The 20,601-nt window shown below is 45.3% G+C and overlaps 1 protein-coding gene across 2 annotated transcripts in view; it reads left to right on the top strand.

The window, feature by feature from the left end:
- MSH3 (mutS homolog 3) overlaps positions 1-20,601 on the top strand; it is a 324,355-nt gene that overhangs the window by 103,434 nt on the left and 200,320 nt on the right. For both annotated transcript variants that reach the window (XM_088443712.1, XM_088443713.1), the window contains exon 9: positions 11,776-11,879. In XM_088443712.1, the coding sequence (XP_088299838.1) occupies positions 11,776-11,879 (104 nt within the window). The remainder of the gene's footprint in view (positions 1-11,775; positions 11,880-20,601) is intronic.

A 20,601-nucleotide genomic window follows, 5' to 3' on the forward strand; every position in this document is an offset into this window, starting at 1 on the left:
CTTGTTACATTTTTATGGGTATTTTTTATATTGACTGCACCTACACCCCCATCCGCATAGGGCAGTGGTGGTGCGCGTGAACCATCTGTACTACCTTCTGCGACGCTGCCTTGCAGTGCGTGCGTGCTATCAAGCAATGCGTCCGCGGCGCTATTTAGCGTCACCGTCGCATTGCCCAAGACTGTGCCGGCGACGCCTGTTTGTGTCGCGGGTACATTCTTCAGCCACATTTCCCCCTCGTGCTGCCACAGTTTTAAACATTCAAAATATTTAACCTTTTTCTCTCGGGAGCGCATCAAACTGATGTGATCCCGGACATTGTCTAACACATTTTTATCAATACTACCAATTCTGGGAAACGGTCTAACACTCTTCCTCGTCATATTAAACCATAAATCACAATACCTTATTGCATAAGTACCATACTTGGTATGCATGATACGACGGGCCGATCCGATCGGCGCCTCCATTAGCAGCACATCATTGCCTAACATCTCTACTGTTTGCGTGGCTCCCATTCTGAGACAACTCCTATGCTTTTCAATAAATATTTAAGCCGGTGAAAGACAATCAAGACACTTTCACTTACCTGTGGACGATTTAAGTCGGCGGCGCCCACACACCTGGATAAGATTTAGTAAGGCCACTTCCACACCTGGATAAGATTTGAAAAAGGCAACTTCCACACCCGGATAAGATTTAGTAAGGCAACTTCCACACCTATGAGAGTTTGTATGTCGGCTACTCTCACGCATCTCTCTACAACAAAGACAACATGTACACCTGCTACTGTGTATAGAATGGTAAAGCTGCTTACCGAGCGGCTAGGCTAACCCTTGCACCTAGCCCTTAAGGATCATACGATACCCTTAACTTTGTTCAACAAATATTCACTGTTACACACTTTTTTCCTGCGCAGAAAAATACACGTTAACCCAGATATTGGAAATAGAAATAAAATGAAAACCTCAATGGCTTTGTTCAAACACGTGGCAGCACAACCGGAAGTACGTGTACGCAATTGTGCGACTAGTCGCATACACAGTGATGCGACCAGGCTCACGTGTTATTACCTTAACGCTATTATGCGACTCCCTCTAAACTTTTATCAACGAGAGAAAACGACTTTTCTCTCCTTGTCCCTGGATTCTGATCAGCGCTTCCTCTACACAATAACCGGCAGTATGCTCTCAGCAACACTGTGGTAATGAAAGACTAATGCGTCTCTCAAAAGGCGCCTCCACCCTTTTGCTGAGAGAGAACTGACCAAGTGTTACCGTGTATCAGATAACGTGATAAACCTACGAGCCCCCAACTGTTAAATCGTAAATAAACCTTTAGTACATTCCTGCCTATAAACCTCTAAGATTCACCTGCCTAGAACCTCTAAGACAAAACCTGCCTATACCTTCTAAAACCACAAGATGTCGCTAATTAGCGCTGTGTTTAATTATACCATTAATAAAACTCTAAGACAGTTGAATATTATTCAGGTAAAAGTACAGATGTTACCATGCTATGATCTAACAATAAGCGCAAAATAAATTGTACAAACATTAGGTCATAAGGTACAGTCAATACATACGCGTGCGCTCTGGGACCAGATACCGGCATCAATAATGAGACCTCCGTCGAACAGCATAACAGGAACACCGCAGACTGGCATCTTGTTTCAGAGCACTCACATATACCCGTACTGGGATAAGCAATACAATAGAGTACGTTGGCAGGTTCTCATTGGTTCCTCTTGCTTCTTCCGTTACGGTACAATTCATAGGTTAGTGCAAATACACAACCCAGCCTCTAACAGCCTGATTGTGTTCACTTTCCCGCTGCATAATAAATCTAATCTAACTATGGCATACAATATTTCAAGAAGTTATTCTCTCTAACATTCATATTTCATAGCCGCATGTTCTGATCTTCTCACCAATACCACCGGAACGCTGTGGGAACAGAGTAGATCAGTACGGCACCAAACACTGTCCAATTGTCATTTACTAAGCCATAGTTACAGAAAACATAATTTTTTTTATATGCTGACATTGCGATTAAACCAAGTAATAATCATTCCTTTTGCGCTGCGGGACCATTGCTTTAAAATGTGTATGCGGGGAGAAATGACATTAAATTGCGTTGTGCATTTGAGGGTCTGAGGGGCACTTAGCGACCAGCACTAAGTTGGAAAGGCTTCTGTGTATGTGTGTGTGCATGCCAGTATGGGTTTGGGAAAGGTCACTAAAAAGCTGGCTGTGCGTCTAAATCGCTATTTTGCGTTGTCCTATGTTTAACATGAAGTGCAGGGAAAACACCACAAATTTGCTACTTTTTGCTACATCGCATATGTGTTAATGTGAATGCAGGGGAAAACACCACTACTTTGCTACTGCTCAAATATAGGTCTGTGGTGATTTTAATGTGTTGCAAAGTTATTTTATGTCTGCTAACCACCGTCGGTAGGTGTTAGGGGAAGATTGTTAAAAAGCTGTTCATGCTACTTTTTAGCAACTTTGCGTTGTGAGTAGCAAAATTGCTACTTTTAACAATTTTGCACTGTGGATTGTGTACTATGTCTTTTTGACAAAATGGCGCTTGTGTAAGCTTTCTTTTCTAAAATGGAGTCTTGCTGCCATTCACAAGATGGCGGCGTGCAGGTTTTCCTGATTGCCAAACAGATTATGTCTTACTCAATTATTCGGTTTCGACAGGTCTTAGGAGGTAATATTTTAAAGTGGCTTTGTACTACTTGGTCCCGCAGGTTAGGAGATCTTCTCCAGCTTATAGAGATTTCCGTGCCCAGTTTTCTGAAAGATCAGAGTCTGTTAGGACAGGGCTTGACAAATTTTTCTAAAATCTAGAAGCCAGGATGAAAGTGTAGGAGCCAGACCACCGTCCCCCCAAAAAAAATTACAGGAGTGAGGAGCACAGCTCTGTTTGTTGTGCAACTGTTATACACACTATACTAGTCCACAAAATGGACAGTTGAATGGATACAGTAAAATGGAGGCCCCCTCACTGCTCTGCACAGCTCCCCTGCTCCAACCCCCACCCTCCAGTAATAACGGACCACATTCACATAAAATAATGGTGCCAGAAAGTGCAACAAAAACCCCCTCCCGTTGTGGTCACACCTCTATCCCTCTGAAGCCGCTCCGCAATCCTTGGCCATGCATAGACCCTACTACCAGAGAGCTCTATGCAGCCAGAGATAGGAGACAGTAGACAGCTGGGACGTACAGGAGGATCAGCGCAGACTGGGACAGACAGCAGGGATCAGAGCAGGCCAGGATGGAGAGGAGTCGTCAGTGCAGGCCGGGACAGACAGAGGCACAGCAGTCACCGCAGGCGACACTCAGCAGATGCACTCCTGTGCATAATATGAGGCAACAAAATCTGGTAGCCATGGCGACCTGGCCCCTGGGATTTGTCAAGCCCTGCATTAGGAATTTAGGCCAGTGTTTAAGTATGACTCTTACCTCCTTCCATTTTAGGCAGAAGTCACATACGAATCTAAATCCACGTACACACACTAGACGTTTAGTTGGACGATTTGAACGATTACTATATCGTTATCGTTCTTTGCGTCCAATATTGTCCGGTGTGTATGCGATGAATGGCCAACGATGCGCGCTCCTTCATGGAGTTGCCGGTCGTTGAAAATGTCGTTCATTTCCTGAACATGCAATGTATCGTCAGGTTGTGCATGTTCAGGGATGAGGGAGAGTGCAGGCACTGAATGATATAGTTAACGATATCGTTCAGTGTGTGCTCAATATCGTTAACAACATTGAGCCCGGCACTGCTGGGGAAACACTAAACGGTATTGCTCATGGAACATATCGTCTAGTGTATATGCCCCTTTAGTTCCGTGTGTTCAGCGGTCTTTCTGTTTTTGTTTTCCTTCTTAGAAGATGAGACATTCTGAGAGGTTGGCCTCCTTGACAGGATCACACTGTAGCCCCTTTCTCTTAATCTTGTAGATCATTTCCTGCTTTTAATTTCTACCTCATTATTGGAGCATTTTCATCTGCGTCTAATAAATTAACTTATATTTTCCACTGTATGTGGAAAATTCTACCTGTCAGGTAGTCTCTCTTGTCACTTGAAAACTCACTTTTGGTTCTTTGTAGTATTGTATTTTCATATAGTTCAAGTTCTTTTTGTTTCTATCAAAGAGATTTTGAAAGTTTGTGTCTTTCTCCCTTGGTTCTAATATTTTACCCAGGGTATCAATCTCTTTCCTCCAACACCAGATGATTGTGCTTGAGGAGAATGTTAATAAGATCTTGGAAGCGACTTAAAAGACATGTCTTCCATTCTTTTGTGAGGTTCTCAGTTATAAACAATATTATTTCTGATATATTCATTTGAATTTACAAATACAGTGAGATTTATAGTGTGTTTTCAATATATATTGTTCTATATTTTTCGCTGCATAGCTCATTGGGAGCTTAGGGATGTATGCAAATTCTGCTGTGTAATGTACTTAAAAATATATTCCATGTGACCAAGTGCAATGGGCACCTGTCTTTGTAAAGGCCCCTACACACTAGACCAGGGGCGGGGAACCTTTTTTCTGCCGAGGGCCATTTTGATATATATATAACATTATTTGCGGGCCTGGTGCAGACCATGTCCATGGGCGTAACTAACATAGGTGCAAGGGGTGCAGCTGCATGGGGCTCAGAGCTAAGGGGGCCCATATTCCTTGTCAAAGTTACATGTGTTATATACAGTTTTCACCATTGGCTGGTACGTAGGGGCCCTTACAAACTTTTGCTATGGGGCCATCAAATACCTTGTTATGCCCTTGACCACGCCTCTCCGTATGATGTCACAAGGGGCGGGGGCACATTCACCGGTGATTACAGCAATGCCTGGAGCATCCTGAGGATGCTCCGGGGAGCTGTAAGGGCAGCGGTGTGACCGTCTGAAGCATCCAGACGGCACTGCTGCATAGATTCTGGCTGCAGGGTGCCATTCTAGGCACCCTGCTAGCCAGATGAGGCTAGCAGAAAAAAGCTCAGAGGGCCAGACCAAATGACTCCGACGGCCTCATATGCAGGCCCGCCAAGAGCCGTGGCGGGCACCGGCAATAGGGGGCGTGACCTAATCGTGGGAGGCGTGGCCACGCCTCCTTGCCGAGAAAAAAAAAAGATTTGCAGCGCCGCTAAGCGGTGCTGGGGAGGGGGGGGCGCTCTGAGCCCCCTCAGCCCGGCACAAAGCCAGGGGGGGCGCGATCAGTGTGATCGCTCACCCGCACAGGCATAGGAGACTGCTGTGGCTGCTGCTCAGCAGCCACGAGCAGTCTCCAACTGCAGCTCAGCACACGCTGTGTGCTGGGCTGCTGTGAGGGGGGAGCAGCGCCGGACCCGGGCCCCTCAGGAAGCCCGGGCCCGGGTAATCTGTACCCGCTCCCCCCCCGTCTCGGCGCCTCTGCTTATATGGCCTCAGGGCCTGAGGTTCCCCATCCCTGCACTAGATGATATATTGAATGTCAAGTGTGTACGCACTATGAGCGCTCCCATGGTGTCATCCGTCACTTCTTCAGAATTTCTCTACATGCAGGAAGATCTGTCAATCTCGTTAACGATTCCCCTCAGATCGTGCAGTGTGTATGCACCAACGATCAGGTGATATGGTTACATTATATAGTTAACGCTCTAACCAAGATATATCGTTTGGTTGCTTATTAGATTTCACAGTGTGTACTAGATCGTTTGTCCCAGAGTTCAAGGGAAATCTTTGATGACATTGCATCGTTTGCAAGTCGTCTAGTGTGTACCAGGCTCGTATTTTTTATATGTAAATTATTAAAATGTACTTAAATTTAGAAATTAGAGTGTATCACAAATGAGTTTCTGCTGTTGGCCCATTCTCAGGGACCACACCCCCTGAGTATAAAATGGACAACTCGCCTGGCTATATTGGCCGACGTACAGGCGTCACCGGTAAGCAGTACAACTACATGAGATCTGTGTATTATAGGTAGTAGATATCAGCACATATTTGTTTTATTGTTGTCTAATAGCTGTGTTTATCAAATCTAGTGCTCAAGACCCCTAACAGTTCATGTTTTCCAGACCCCCCAACTGGTGCATATGTGTATTCAATCCTAATAGACACATTCTAAAGATCCACAGGTAGTCTAGGAAACATGAACTGTGAAAACTCCTGAGGACCAAGGGGCCGTATTCAATTAGCTGCGAAAAGTGCCATTTGGAGAGAAGTTTTCGCCGATTTGGACTTTTCGCCTGTTTTCAACTCATCTCCGTATTCAATTGCAGGAGTTTTCGCATAAGCGGAAAAAAAACAGGCGAAAAGTTTTCTCTATGTATAGGCAGGCGAATTGGAGGTGCAAAATCTCTCTTTTCGGGTGCAAATGTGGGGATTTTGAACACCACCCCACCCCGCCCTTCCTTAGTGACTAATCAGTCCAAAAAACGTTAAAAAAAAAAGTGTTGGAAAATGTGTCAAAACTGAGCGGGTGGTACTTTGGGGGGCTATATGGATGGGACAGGTGTTTTTGGGTTTGCAGCAGGTGTATTTTAGTGGATTTTTAAATCTTCACTTTATAGAAATCAAAATATGCTAGTACCCATTTTTATGTACCCCAAATTTCACCTCTGTACTTATTTTTCCCAAAAGAAATGGCTTTCTATAATTTTTCACACTTATGTATATAAGCACATATCAGCCAATTCTGACACTTACAGAACACAAAACACTTTTATTAGGGCTATTAGAACACTTCTATATTGATTTATAATTTTAGTGCAGCTTTTTCTGGGTTACAGACTGATTTCCCCCAAATCTTAGGGACTTTCCGCCAGTTTGGCTTTCTGTTGATTTTGCCTGTTTGACTTTTGCGTCTTTTGGAATTGAATACAGAGATAAGCGGGAGCGCACAGGGAAAAAGTATTGCCTAAAAACATGCAAAGGCGGCGAAAATATTGCAGCTCGGCTTTTCGCGGCCAATTGAATACGGGCCTAAAGCTGGGTACACACTGGCCGATCAATTGATCGCCCAATATATCATGCTCCCATCAGCCAGTGTGTACAGACGATATGTCACAGACGGATCGCATTGGCTGTGCTGTGTACGGACGATCGCCCGTACACAGGGGTGCAGAGAGGGGGGGTGAGCCGCAAGCGGGTACTACTTACCCGGGTCCGGCACAGCTCCCCGTCCACAGCAGGACTGGGCTGCACTGGGAGACTGTCCGAGGCTGTAAAAGCAGCAGCCCGAGCAGTCTTCTATGTCAAAGGGGGGAGCGATCACGCTGATCGCGCCCCCCATTGGCTGTGCGCTGGGCTGAGGGGCACACAGCGCCCCCCTCATCTGCAGATATAACTGTCAGGTGTGTACCCACCTTAAGTCTGAGCTACTGTGTAGGAATTAATGTTTGTTCTCAGCCCGTTTGTCTCTGATACAGTGTTTGTGATACTGTTCTCCTCCATGTGGTGATATTGATTAGTATTTCTAAGTGGTATCTAACAAACACATATTTTATTTGTTTGGATTTGAGGCTATGGGAAACATGAAAGAGCTGTGTGTACAGAATGTACTACATGCCTCTGAGCACTTCTAACATTGCTAGATCTCGTTAACCAAGTTTCTGGCTAGTTGTTAGTGATATACACACACAGGATTTTTTTTTCATTGTTAATGAAAAAGTAAAGCATCCAAGAACATCAGGAGACTTGTCTGCTTACTGAAACAAGCCTGTGCAAAGACTCGCTGACCCTATGGTGTCTTTCCACTGATTAGCTGTTCAGCCATTAAAGTTGACCCCGCCATCCTTGCATAAATCTCAGTGGTCTCTTTAGAACATCAAATAAGAATTTATCTGGATGATTGTGTTAAAACAGATGGAACCAATATAATTACCTTTTTCAGTTCTCTCCACAAAGCACAGTGGCTGGGATTATGTCTCTTTTCATGCTGCCAGTGTGATGCTGAAAAGCATTTAATGTCACAAGGATCAGGTATAGTAACACTCAAAGGGCTTCTGCACTTTTGGACAACACCCACACGCCCACCTTTAGACATCACCACCAGCTACTTAGTGATTATGCTCAGAGATTGCTGTGGTATATATTGTCGATATTCACTATGTCGACATGGTTGTAATGTTGCTATTGAACATGCCAACATGGCCGTAATGTCTACAGTTACCATGTCAACCTTCATCATGTCGACACTGTCTTGACAATGTATTAAGTCTATCTCTAACCCTAACAGAGACCATGTCAACATCTTCAATGTGAATGTCGTCATTTTCAACTGCAACTTTTTTACTACATACCTTAAAGCAGTGATGTGCGGTGAGGTAAATGGCTGGGGAGGCACTGGCTGGTATCAGAGCCAGATTTACAGATATATGAATCCGAGGGTTCATGTGGGCATTATACAAAGGTGCAGCAGTATATAGTGCTGGAAATATGGTGAGTTTTGCTCAGGGATGTGCGGAAAAGGTAGACAGGGGAGGCAGTGCCTCACCTGCCATACACTTTTTTTTACTCCAGAGTCTTGACTGTAAAAATAATTAGAATAATACAAAGAAGATATTTATAATATATTCTTTATTTTATTCTTATAATTTTTATAGTAAAAACTGTGGAGTAGGAAAGACTCTGCCTCACCTGACCGCACATCACTGCCTTAAGATGACCATCCACTAGCAGACATCAAAACGACTGCAGGATTTTGACATTGTAATCGTGCAGTCGTTTCAAAGTCTGTGATGTGCCTACACTGAACGAGCAGTCGTTCAGTGTAGGCACATCAATCATCTGCAAACATGCTGAACCTGACGTTCTCGTCAGGTTGTTCAGCATGTTTGCCCGATGATAAATGTCTAAAACGACCATCTAAACTATTTGCAAATGATTAATGAACGTTATCGTTCAGTCGCTCAATTTAATAGTCTAGTGGATGGGCACCTTTAGAAATATCCCTCTAGCCAGCGAGAGTGAGTGAGAGAAGCAACAGTAACAAACAGTTGCAACTGCAACAATAAAACAGTAAATAAATAAATAAGACTTTTGGGGGCTGATTCTGAGTTGGGAGCAAACAAAAAAACAGAAGTTATTTTTCACCTTAGTAAATCCATATTGCACTGCAAATTGGGAATACGTACTGTAAAATGTTCAAAGAGATTTGAGGTAAGGGTGTCCAGACTGTAAACTAATTTGCATTGTAAAAATAAAGCTGCCCAGTGTGTGAGGACTTTTTTTTCACATCATTGCATTGCAGCATTATTTGCCAAAGTTACAACTTTTTTTTTTTTCTTGCTCAGCTCCTAACTCAGAATCAGCCCCTCTGTGTAAAATGTCATCCCTATAAAATAGCAGATATATCCTTTGGCTATTTGCACAATATAATATTGATGATTGTGCTCCTTTCAAAAGGAGAAAATTAGGAATATCTTTCTACACTATTCTCAAGAGCCTTCTAATTAATACCGGATTAATAAATCATTGTCTGAAAAATCTGAGTCATCAAACCCTCTTAGCAGATGGGATTATCCTAGATGTTCTCATATCAAAGAATACAAAAGGTTTCTTCTTCAAATGGCAAAAAATGTAACCACACAGTGCATTTCATTATTCTTTGCCTGACTAGTGCGGAAACAGGAGCATGGTTTAAGCTGGCATTCTAAAGAAAGTGATCCAGGTGCACATAACAAATACCTGTATATTATGCTCACTTGTTGCTTCTCCAAATTTTCCGATTTGCAGTGAATACACCATTTCATTCATTCTCTTCGTGAGAAGCTGATATATTTAGCACTTGGCCAAAACTTTATATTTTATATACTACCTGCTTAATAAATTGACTGCATACAGTTGGTACTGTAAACTGTTTATTACACTGTCATATTTTTTTAAGCCATATTGTTTTTTGTTATTATTATTTTTTTTATGTATATGGCACCACATGGGGTCTGCAGTGGCTTACAAAGTACATAGACAGAAACAATACAGGTACAAAGTCACTTACAGTGCAGAACATTGCAGGACATGGACATGGTTTATAAACATTGCTACATCAAAAGTCGCAATACCCAAGGGATAGGTGCTGTTGTAGGCAGTGTGGAGGAGATAATGGTATAAGTGAGGAAAGGCAAAGCACAAGAAGGAAGAGGGACCTGCTTGTGAGAGCTTACAGTCTAGAGGGGCATACATACACGGGTGACAAAGCGGGGAGAGACAGTGAGCAAGTAACATGGGGCAATGGGTTAGGATAAGAGCTTGGAGGCTTTGATAATGAATTGGGTATTGAGAGCCCGTTTGAAGTTTTGTAGAGAGTTAGGATTAGGTCCATGACTTCATCTCCAGATACTGGGGAGAGTTGCAAAATGGATGGGCAGGCTGGGGAGGAAGGGGGGTGGGGTGCTGAGGGTCTGGCGGGATGTGATTTCCTGGCATGGATTCACTTTTAGATGTGAAGTTGTTGACGAAGTCAATGGCCGAGAGGGGGGGGGGGGTCAGAGGAGGGAGTTGAAGTGGCAAAGAGACAACAGAGGTTGGAGGAGCTAAGGGTCTTGAAATAAGACTGGTTAGAGAGGGAAAGGACAGAGCTGTATGTCAACAGCATAAATTTGAAGTGAAGGAAGTTTGCATTGGAGAACGTTTTCATCCACTGTTGCTCGGCATTTCGTGAGCACTTTTGTATGTATCTGGTGCATTTTGAATGCCAAGGTTGAGGTGTGGATTTGCGAAGGTGAGCAATAGAGTCAAGAGCCGAAATAAAGGAGACACAGCTTGGTCAGGTCAGGAGAGAGAGACCATGGGGGAGAGATGTGAGTTGAGTAGGGCAGATAAGGATACAGGGCCTGATTCAGAGCCGGACGCTATTTGCGCTCGCTCGTTCATTAAAAAGGGGTGGCTATTCAAATGAACCGTTCGGTAATTGCGGTCTGTTCACGCCTCTAAGTCTGAATGAGCGAGCAAAACTTGCGGTCGAAATTTTGAAAAATACGCCCCCTGGCCGCTCGCATCATACGTCATGTCTGCTATTTATTAGATTAATCGAGTACATTCTTGTGGTTGGTTTTTTCAACCGCTATTTTGCGAGTAGTTCTGACTAAAAAAAAACCAAGTGACGTGGGCGCTGACGCTGCTGTATTAATTATGCACACCCATAAAACGCCCGTATTGACCTTTAAGCACGCCTGCGTTCTGAATTCCACTCCCCGTTTTCAAGCACCTTCCCCTGTTACCACCCACATACGCCTCCTCCTGTCACTCAAAATAGCAGACATTCGCTATTTTGCGAACAAACGATTTTCGGCGGCTGACTGGTTTGCGCATGCGTATTACAATCTGTACGCATGCGCAGTTGTGCGAACATCGCTCAGTGCGAACGAGCGGCCGCTTACGAGCGGCTCTGAATCAGGCCCACAGTGTCAGTAGCCTCAAGGTTCTCTTTAATGATGGTAGCCTTGGGAGGCCGAGATGGAGAAGGAGTTAGAGATAAAATAAACAAGAGAACATGATGGTCAGAGATGTCCTACAGGTACTGACAAAATAAAAAGAATAATGGGTATTTTTCTTCAGAACCTCCAAACCTAGAGCATCTGCTGTTAGCCAATAATATATTAATTAGCTATAAGCTACAGGTTCGCTCAGAGCTTTCCAATGTATGCAAACCACCAAAAGCATAATGTTTCAGTGCTCGCTCACAGGATCCGTAGTAGTGGTCTCCTATGCTGTAGTAATTTAATAATGTACAACATATTTTTTCCCCATTTTTCTTTTTGGCTTTAGTTTACGGGATGATGACCGGATACGTATTGAGAGGATGGCGAAACATCATTTTGAATATGCACAAGCTTTTCAGCTCATCAGTGACTTTTATGGGCATGGAACAGGTACACATTTTGGTTCTATTAACTTGTACTCTGCTGGTTATTTTAATGCCATTTTTAGAAAGAAAAATATTCTGCATTTGCTGTCCATGCTCAAGTGGATTTACTGTTTTTTCCACATTGCAGTGCTAGTTGCCATTTAGTCCTACATTTAACATGGATTACTTAGTCCAGGGGATTTCTATAGGTTTTTTTCTCCCAAATGCTTGATTTTAGAGCGAGTGTGGCCAGTCCATGAAGAAGGCATAATTAGCACTTATCCAGCTATAATGTGTGTCATACAAAGTGCAGTGTATGTCATAATTCTAGCATATACAGGGCCAGTGATCACAGTAAGCCATTATATGCGACAGTAGGGCCATCCTGTTTGAGCTGAATATTATTATTTCACATGTGGGCACCATTCCAGAGCATTGAAATTAGTCTGGGAATCTGGGGGAGCAGCAGAAGAACCTAGCACTGCCCTGGATATATATGTACATATTGGTCTCCTTATGCACTGGATAGTGTGTTATTCTACAGTATTAATAATTAAGCCTATTGATGGTCTATAGCAGTGCACCCCTAACAGTGCATATTTTCCAGATCTCCTGCTTGGTGCACAGGTGTATTTATTACTTACAGACACCTTGTAAAAGATCCACAGGTGGTGCTAATTATTTAATTTGTTATACTGGGAAGAACATGCAGCACTAGTAAAATTCTATATTACTATATTTATTGTTGTCATGGTGTGGGCTGGGGACGAGGTTTCCAGGCAACTGGAAGCCCCCCGCCATCCTGCGTTTGCCTATGGAGTCAGACTACAACAGTGTTTTGTTCCTGTGTGTTGCTGCCAGTTGTGTAGCATATAGGGCTGTTCAGACTTTTCCTGGCTTATCTGGGGAACATCTGTCTGTAAGGGGAACCTTCATCCACTTTTGTCTAATACACATGTGTCCACATACATCTAGCCTTCTTGAACGTTGAACACTCCTTCTAGTCGCACCATGCCGTGGCGCAACTCTGTAGCACAGAGCGTCTTTTAGTGCAACTTTTTCCCTTTAAAATGCATCTTATTCGCAAAGTGATGCAAATAGGGATGCAGTTGACATGCCGGTGGACGGGATGCCAGCCGTCGAAATACCGCTGCCAGAATCCCGATATCCCGAAGGGGATCAGGATACTGGCGTCGGCATCCCGAACTGCCGAACGTCCAGGGCCGGGTATGTATGACCTGCTTCCCGGGGAAGGGGGGGTTAGGTTCCTGCACCCCATGGAGGAAATTAGGCTTAGGCACTCCCCTGGTAGTGTTAGGGTGCGTGGAGGGGGGTTAGAGTTAGGCACTCCTTGTTGGTGGTTATGGTTAGGCACCACAAAGGGAGGGCTAGGGGGAGAGAGGGGAGGGATAGAGGACTTACCTGTCCGCGTCAGGATCCCGAACTGTTGGGCTTCCAGCCGCCGGTATTTCATACCCATTCCAAATAGGACACACAAGCTGCTTGAAATTATATGTGGCATGCCTATATTCTGTGTGTGACTGAGGCTGTATCTGCATGCAAAATGCTATTTTACAGTGTCACAGCTACTGACATTGTAATGTAACACTTCGCATACAGATATAGCCGCAGTTGCGCGCAGAATATAGTCACGCCGCATATCATTTTAATCAGCAGAAGCTGTTTGTGTGTCCTATTTGCATCACTTTGTGAATAAGATGTATTTTAAGGGGAAACGTTGCACTAAAATACGCTTTGCGCTACCGAGTTGCGCCACAGCATGGCGCGACTAGAAGGGCTGTTTGTACGTCCTATTCACATCACTTTGCAAATAAGATGTCTAACGCGACATGTAGTGCATGGAAGTTAGATGTATGTGTATTTCAATTCCCAAAACATTCCAGTTTAACTTAACATAACTTTGCTGAATCTAAAGGTGCATACACACGTAGCGATTTTTTGAACAATTTGTCAATAACTATGTCGTTACCGTTAAATCGTTCAAAAAAATCGTTCTGTTAATGAGTTATAACGATGAACGATAATCACAAATGCGCGCTCCCGTTTGTAGTTATCGTTCGTCCATTTCAGACTGTCCAACATGACGATTTTCATTAAGGGAAGGAACATTATTTGTTCATCGTTCAAAAAATCTTTCATTACACTTCATTCATTTTTTCAAGGGAAAATCTGACAGAAAATCATTGGTTAGAAAATCGTTACGTGTGTATGCAGCTTAACACAGACAGCTCTGTAGCTTCTGCTGTTATTATTATTATTGTTTATTTATATAGTGCGACAACAGTATGTTTTGGGAGTGTGTGAGCAAACCGGAATACCCAGACGAAACGCACACAAACACGGTGGTATAGGGCCTTGGACAGGACTTGAACTCATGACCGCAGTGCTGTGTGACAGTAATGCTAACCATTGTACTTTTATTTTTGTTGCAGTTAAGGTGCATACACACGTAACGATTTTGTAACCAACGATTTTCTGTCAGATTTTCCCTTGAAAAAGTGAACGATTTTTGAAGTGTAATGAACAATTTTTACAACGATGAATGAAAAATGTTCCTTCCCTTAATGAAAATTTTTATGTTGACAGTCTGAAATGGACGATGAACGATAACTACAAACAGGAGCGTGCTTGAACGATTATCGTTATAACTCAGAAACTGAACGATTTTTTTGAACGATAACGACGTCGTTAATGACAAATCTTTAAAAAAATCGTTACGTGTGTATGCACCTTAAGATGCATATTCATTTCAGCATTTTAGATATTTATATAGCGTTGTTTGTATATATTAAAATGTTATGGATGGTTTCTTTCCCCTCCTGGTATTGGTATCTCAGCAAAGCTCAGATGTGTGTGTTTCTCAGAAGTCCAATTGTAGAACAACGGGACGCCTGTTACCTGGTGAACAGAAAGCTTGGGAGACATTATTGTACTGAAATAGTAGTAAATGCTTGACACAAGCTTCTAACCTCTCACGCTAGGACTATACTGTCTGCCCAGTGATCATTATCAGCAGAAATCCTACAGCTGTTTAAAAACTACTTTAAATGTTAAACTCTAAAGTTAGGTTCACTGTCCGCTTATGTAATTTCAGATGTAATAAGCATCACATTATTTTTTAATGCTAAGCAATTCTGCTGCCATCCCATAGCCCATGCTGTACTAGTTTTTAATGACTGTTAGCGGTACACAATGCACCATTGCTAAGTTTTACTTGCAATACAATGGCTACCTGCCAGGACATCTGTTGAATCATTGTAAATGTACAAAGTCAGGATGATAAACCGCAATTTACACTGGTTGACACACATGCTGACAATAATAATCCGAACACTGAATTTTAAACAAATGAATGGGCAGCATCTTTGGTCTGTACAGAGGTAACACTCAGTCATTTGCAGAAAAAAAACATGTCTCAGGATTACCCTGTTGGAATGGGTATGAAATGGGTTCGATTCCCGTCAGCGGCAGCCCGACAGGAGCAGAGTGCGACGCAGCGGAAGCCCGACAGCGCTGGAAATCCCGATCGTGGATAGGTAAGTATCCACTAACCTAACCCTCCTTAGGGGTGCCTAACCCTAACTTCCCCCCTCTAAGTGCCTAACCCTAACCACCCCCTTCCCCGCTGCCTAAACCTAAGTCCCCCGGGGGGGTGCCTAACCCTAAGTCCCCCCCCCCCGGGGGTGCCTAACCCTCCCTCCCCCTAGCCTAACCCTCCCAGGGGGGTGCCTAACTCTAAGTCCCCCCCGGGGCTGTCCGCTCGCGGCGCCCGGCATCACGATCTTACCCCCCCCCCCCCCGCGGCTGTCCGCTCGCGGCGCCCGGCATCACGATCGTAGCCCCGGTCTCCCTGCGTCGGGGAAATGCGGGCGTCTACATCTAGACGCCCGGCATTTCACCCTTCCCGGGATAAGACAGTCGGGAAGCCGGCTGCCGGTATATAGGCAGCCGGCTTCCCGATTGCTTCCCACCCTGTTCAAACAGATATTTCCACACTATATTGATGAAAAAATTTGACGATTTTAAATGAATCTGGTTTATTATTGAGGGATCACAAGAATGACAAAGTGTGTTAGTGTTGGATATAGAATTTCTACATAGAGTTGGTGGGTCATGCTGCCCACATTTCTTATTTATTTTATTTTATTCTGTGACAGTAGTAGCCCTTTCCTTAGATAGACTAGAATGATTAATAACTGCTGCAGGAGGGAAACCAGCAGAGAGTCGCTAACCGCGGCACAAATGGCAATAGGAAAGTAGGCCGAACAGACAGAATACTACAGCCCACATTGATAGAGAAATGTACAGAAATGTATTATAAGAATAATACAGCTGTGAGAGGATCATTCTATTTTTGTTGCCTAGTAAAGCAAATATTGCATTATAGCTCCTTATTATTGAGTCAATGACTATCCAGTTGTGGTTCATCAGATTGTGGGAGTTAATTGTGTGTCTAGGAAGTAGAAACTAGAATACTCTTATTAAACCTATAAACAACCACCCCACTAGTTCCTCAATGACGTTTTACTATTAATCGCTTAATGCAGTGGTTACTAAACTTTCTTGAATCACGTTGCCCTAGTGTATCAGCATTGTTTTATAGCACCCCTAGACCAAATGTTTCTTCTTATGAAATTCATCAAAAATGATTAAATTAAGTAGATTGTTACCAACATTTCGTTATGTGGTGGTGGACAGGGTTGCACTTCTGTTTGTCCACATGTTTTATGTTTGGCAGCAACTAGCAGTGGCAAATGCAGCATTTTGAAAGGGGGGATTCCAAATAGTTGGTTACAGAACCAATGACAAAAAAGTCTAATCAGAATAAGCCTGCAACATACACTTTATTGTGTACTTCAAGCGTTTTAATATAAATAACAAGGCATCTGGGCTAAAACGTGCTTATGCACAATATGTAACAGTATGTACAAACAAAATTTAGACTACCAGTGCAATCTACGCCACACAGTAGTCCCTTATTCATGTTATGACACACAGTAGTGCCCCTTTTACATAATGCCCACATTAGTTCCCCTTATGCAATGCCCACAGCAGTGGTGCCCCTTATACAATGCCCACAGCAGTGGTGCCCCTTATACAATGCCCACAGCAGTGGTGCCCCGTATACAATGCCAAACAGCACTGGTGCCTCTTACACAATGCCCACGGTAGTGGTGCATCCAGTCAGGGGGGGCGAGCGGGTACAAATTGCCCGGGCTTGCTGGAGGGGCACGGCACTGCCCCCCCCCTCTTACATCACACAGCAGCCCAGCTGCTGTGTGCTGGGCTGGCCTGGAGACTGCTCGTGGCTGCTCAGGAGCAGCCACAGCAGTCTCCTACAGTATGCCTGTGGGGGGAGCGTTCAAGCTGATCGCGCCCCCCACTGGTTATGCGCCAGGCTGAGGGGGCTCAACTGTGCCTCGCCAGAAGCGGCGCTGCAAAACTTTTTTTTTTGTTACTAAGGGGGCAATGCACCCATTAGTAATGCCCCCAGTATTACTAAGTAGTAGTGCCTCAAAAAAAAAAAATTAAGTAGACAGAGCAACGGGCAGGGGGGGTTTCTAGGTACTTGGACCCCCCCCCCTTATGTGCGCGTATGACTAACACTGGTTTTGCCTCTTGCATTGCCCATAAATAATTTAATTTTGTCCTGAGCACCCCTGCAGGTGCTCTGCAGCACCCCCAGGAACCACTGGCTTAATGCATGACTGCTGGCTATGTATAACAGTTTAATGAAAACATTTACAGAAACAACTTCTTTTAAAAATAATTAATATTTTGAAGAGATCACCTTTGCTACGTCTCAGAGAAACTTTGTCTAAATGTTATTACTTAATCAACCCCAAAAAAGTATGGGTGTTGTTCCATTGCAATATATGGCTAATATTTAAGTTTTCTTCACACCAGCTGTGGCTGCTTATCTGGAAGTACAGCATGGACAGTTAAAGCTGACGTCCATGCTGTCTTCCCTACACCCCTGCCGGTACCAGTACGCTGGTACTGATCCGGGGATGCTGGTAAGCATCTGGGGTCACAGGTAGCGGTGACCCCAGGTGTTTTGGACCATGGCCGGATTCAAGGGGGCAGCAGTTAAGCAGCGGGGTCCCGCGGTGGGTCCCTGCTGAGTACATGGTCCTAAGTCCCCAGGCAGGGGGCTCCCTGGGGACTGGCTGCAGCGTGGAGCCAGGTAACTAACCTGCGCTTCCACTACCCCCCTGGGACAGCGGACCGCGGCTGAGCGCTAGCGCTGCGGCGTCCCAGGGGTTAATTGCATGCCAGGGGAGCGCGCCTTCCCTGTAACACAGCCGGCGCCTCCCCCGCTGCACACACCCCTCTCTGAGTCTGCTGACTGGCCTTGTGGCAGCGCTCCTCCCCCAGGCCGGCCTCCTCTCTGCTCCTCGGTGGCCAATTTTTGCTGATGCATGGTGAGCGCTGCTGGACGCTAATAATAGGTGGCATCGCGGTCTGGGTCCCCCGGCATACCTCTCCTCCGTTGGTTACAGGTCTCTGTATGCAGCGCTGTGTCCTCCCAGGCTCTGTGTCTGCGTAGTTGAGGATCAGTGCTGATAGTGCAGGAATTGATTTCTTTGCAGTGTATGTGACTGCTGCTAGCGTCTGCTGCCTGTACTATCACTTTCTACTGTCAGCCATTTCACTGTCCCTGCTCTTCTTCTGCTAAAGCCCTTGCGGTGCGGTGATTGCAGGGTGGTTCTCCCACTATACTAACAAGTATCAGTGAGAGGGGTCACATACTTACCATCATGTCTGAGAGTGACTTTCCTCTCCAGCTTAGGTACAGGAACCGCCCTGGGCTTGTTTCGCCAAAGCACTTACAACCCTCGTGGGCCAGTTAGTGCCGCAGCCTGCGTTTTCACAGATGGGATTGTCCCAGCAGTCAGTGGTGTCGTCACCCATGCAGGGTTTCCCGAGACAATTGATGGTACCCCACAGTCTCCCTATTTCTCCTCCCCAGGTCTCTCAGGAGGCTGCGTGGGTTAATTCACTGACAAGTTTTGTACAGCATTTGTCGGAAGTGTTACAAGGGGAGTCTGTGCTGAGGCCACACAAGCGGCCGGTGGCATCTCTGTCCGCTCCTTATGAGGATGACGACGTGACGTCCGATGATGGGGAGATTCTGGATCTTTCTGACCAAGAACCTCTCCATACTAAAGAGTCGGACGCTAAGTCCAAGGTTTATATTCCTGGACTTATTTGGGCAGTCCACACAGCTTTAGTGATTGAGGATGAAGATCCTCCGGTGTCCAAGTCTAAATATGCCTTTTTTAAGGATATTAAGGGTGAGGCCACAGTGTTTCCTCTTTCGGGTCAGTTAGTAGACCATTTAGAGGAGGCGTGGAAACACCCTGGCAAACGGTATCAGCCTCAGAGACGCTTGGCAGTGGCTTACCCGTTTGCGGACAATTATTTTTCTAAGTGGGAATCCCCTCCACAGGTGGATTCTCATGTGACACGCCTAGTCCGAAGTGCCACATTGTCCATGTCCTCCATGTCCTCCTTGAAGGATGCTACGGACCGTAAGGTGGAGATCTGCCTAAAGTCCGTTTATTCCCTTGCGGGGGGGGCAGCCAGGCCGGCTATGGCCATTTGTTGGGTAGCCAGAGCTATGGAGCGCTGGGCAGATAGTTTGGAGGCGTCTTTGGATTCCGGCTGTTCGGCTGAACAGACCGAGTTGGTAGGCATTCTCCGGGATTCGACCACTTATATCAATGAAGCGGCCTTGGATATCAGTACCCTGACTTCTCGGATTACTTTGGCAGCTGTAGCTGCTCGTCGCACGTTATGGTTGCGATCTTGGAAAGCGGACGCTGATTCCAAGAAGGGCTTGGAAGCTTTGCCTTTTAATGGAGAAGTCCTATTAGGTCCGGATCTGGACAAAATTGTAGCCACGCTTTCGGCCTTACAGGGCCCAGGGTAGGCCTAAAGCACATTCTTTTCCCCGACAAGCTGGCCCCAAAAAATCGGCCAAGCCTCGGAAACAGGCCTGGAGTACCAGACATCCGACCCCTAAGTCAGATGACAAGCCTGCGGCCTGACGGTCCGGGCCTCCCTTTGGGGGATCCCAAAGTGGGAGGCCGCCTGCTGCAGTTCGCCCAGTGTTGGTCGGTTACCACGACACATACTTGGGTTCACGAGGTGGTTTCTCACGGTTATGCCCTCTCCTTTCGGCACAGGCCCCCATCCCGATTCTTCACCATGGGTTTTCCATCAGACCGGAACAAAGCCATGGAACTGCGGAAGGTTTTGCACACTATGCTCCAGGCTGGAGTTATAGTGCCTGTTCCATTCTCCCAGAGGGGCCAGGGTTTCTATTCCAATCTGTTTTTGGTGCAGAAACCCAATGGGTCGTACCGTCCGATCCTCAACCTCAAAGCACTCAACAAGTCCTTGCGGGTGCCGAGGTTTTCGGATGGAGACCCAACGGTCCATCATTCTGGCACTGGAACCTGGGGAATACATGGTGTTGTTGGACATACAGGACGCTTACCTGCATGTCCCTATTCTTTTACGCCATCAACAGTTCCTCAGGTTTGCAATCTGCAACGATCACTTCCAGTTCCGGGCGTTACCTTTTGGCCTGGCGACAGCACCACGTGTATTCACCAAGGTTATGGTGGTCAAGGCGGCTCCCTTGCGGCTGCAGGGAGTCCGCATGTTGCCGTACCTGGATGACCTTCTGTTGGTAGCAGGATCTCCAGAGCTCCTTC

This window comes from Taudactylus pleione, unplaced genomic scaffold (assembly GCF_031769625.1).
Source record: "Taudactylus pleione unplaced genomic scaffold, aTauple2 ptg000333l, whole genome shotgun sequence".
Lineage (NCBI taxonomy): Eukaryota > Metazoa > Chordata > Amphibia > Anura > Myobatrachidae > Taudactylus > Taudactylus pleione.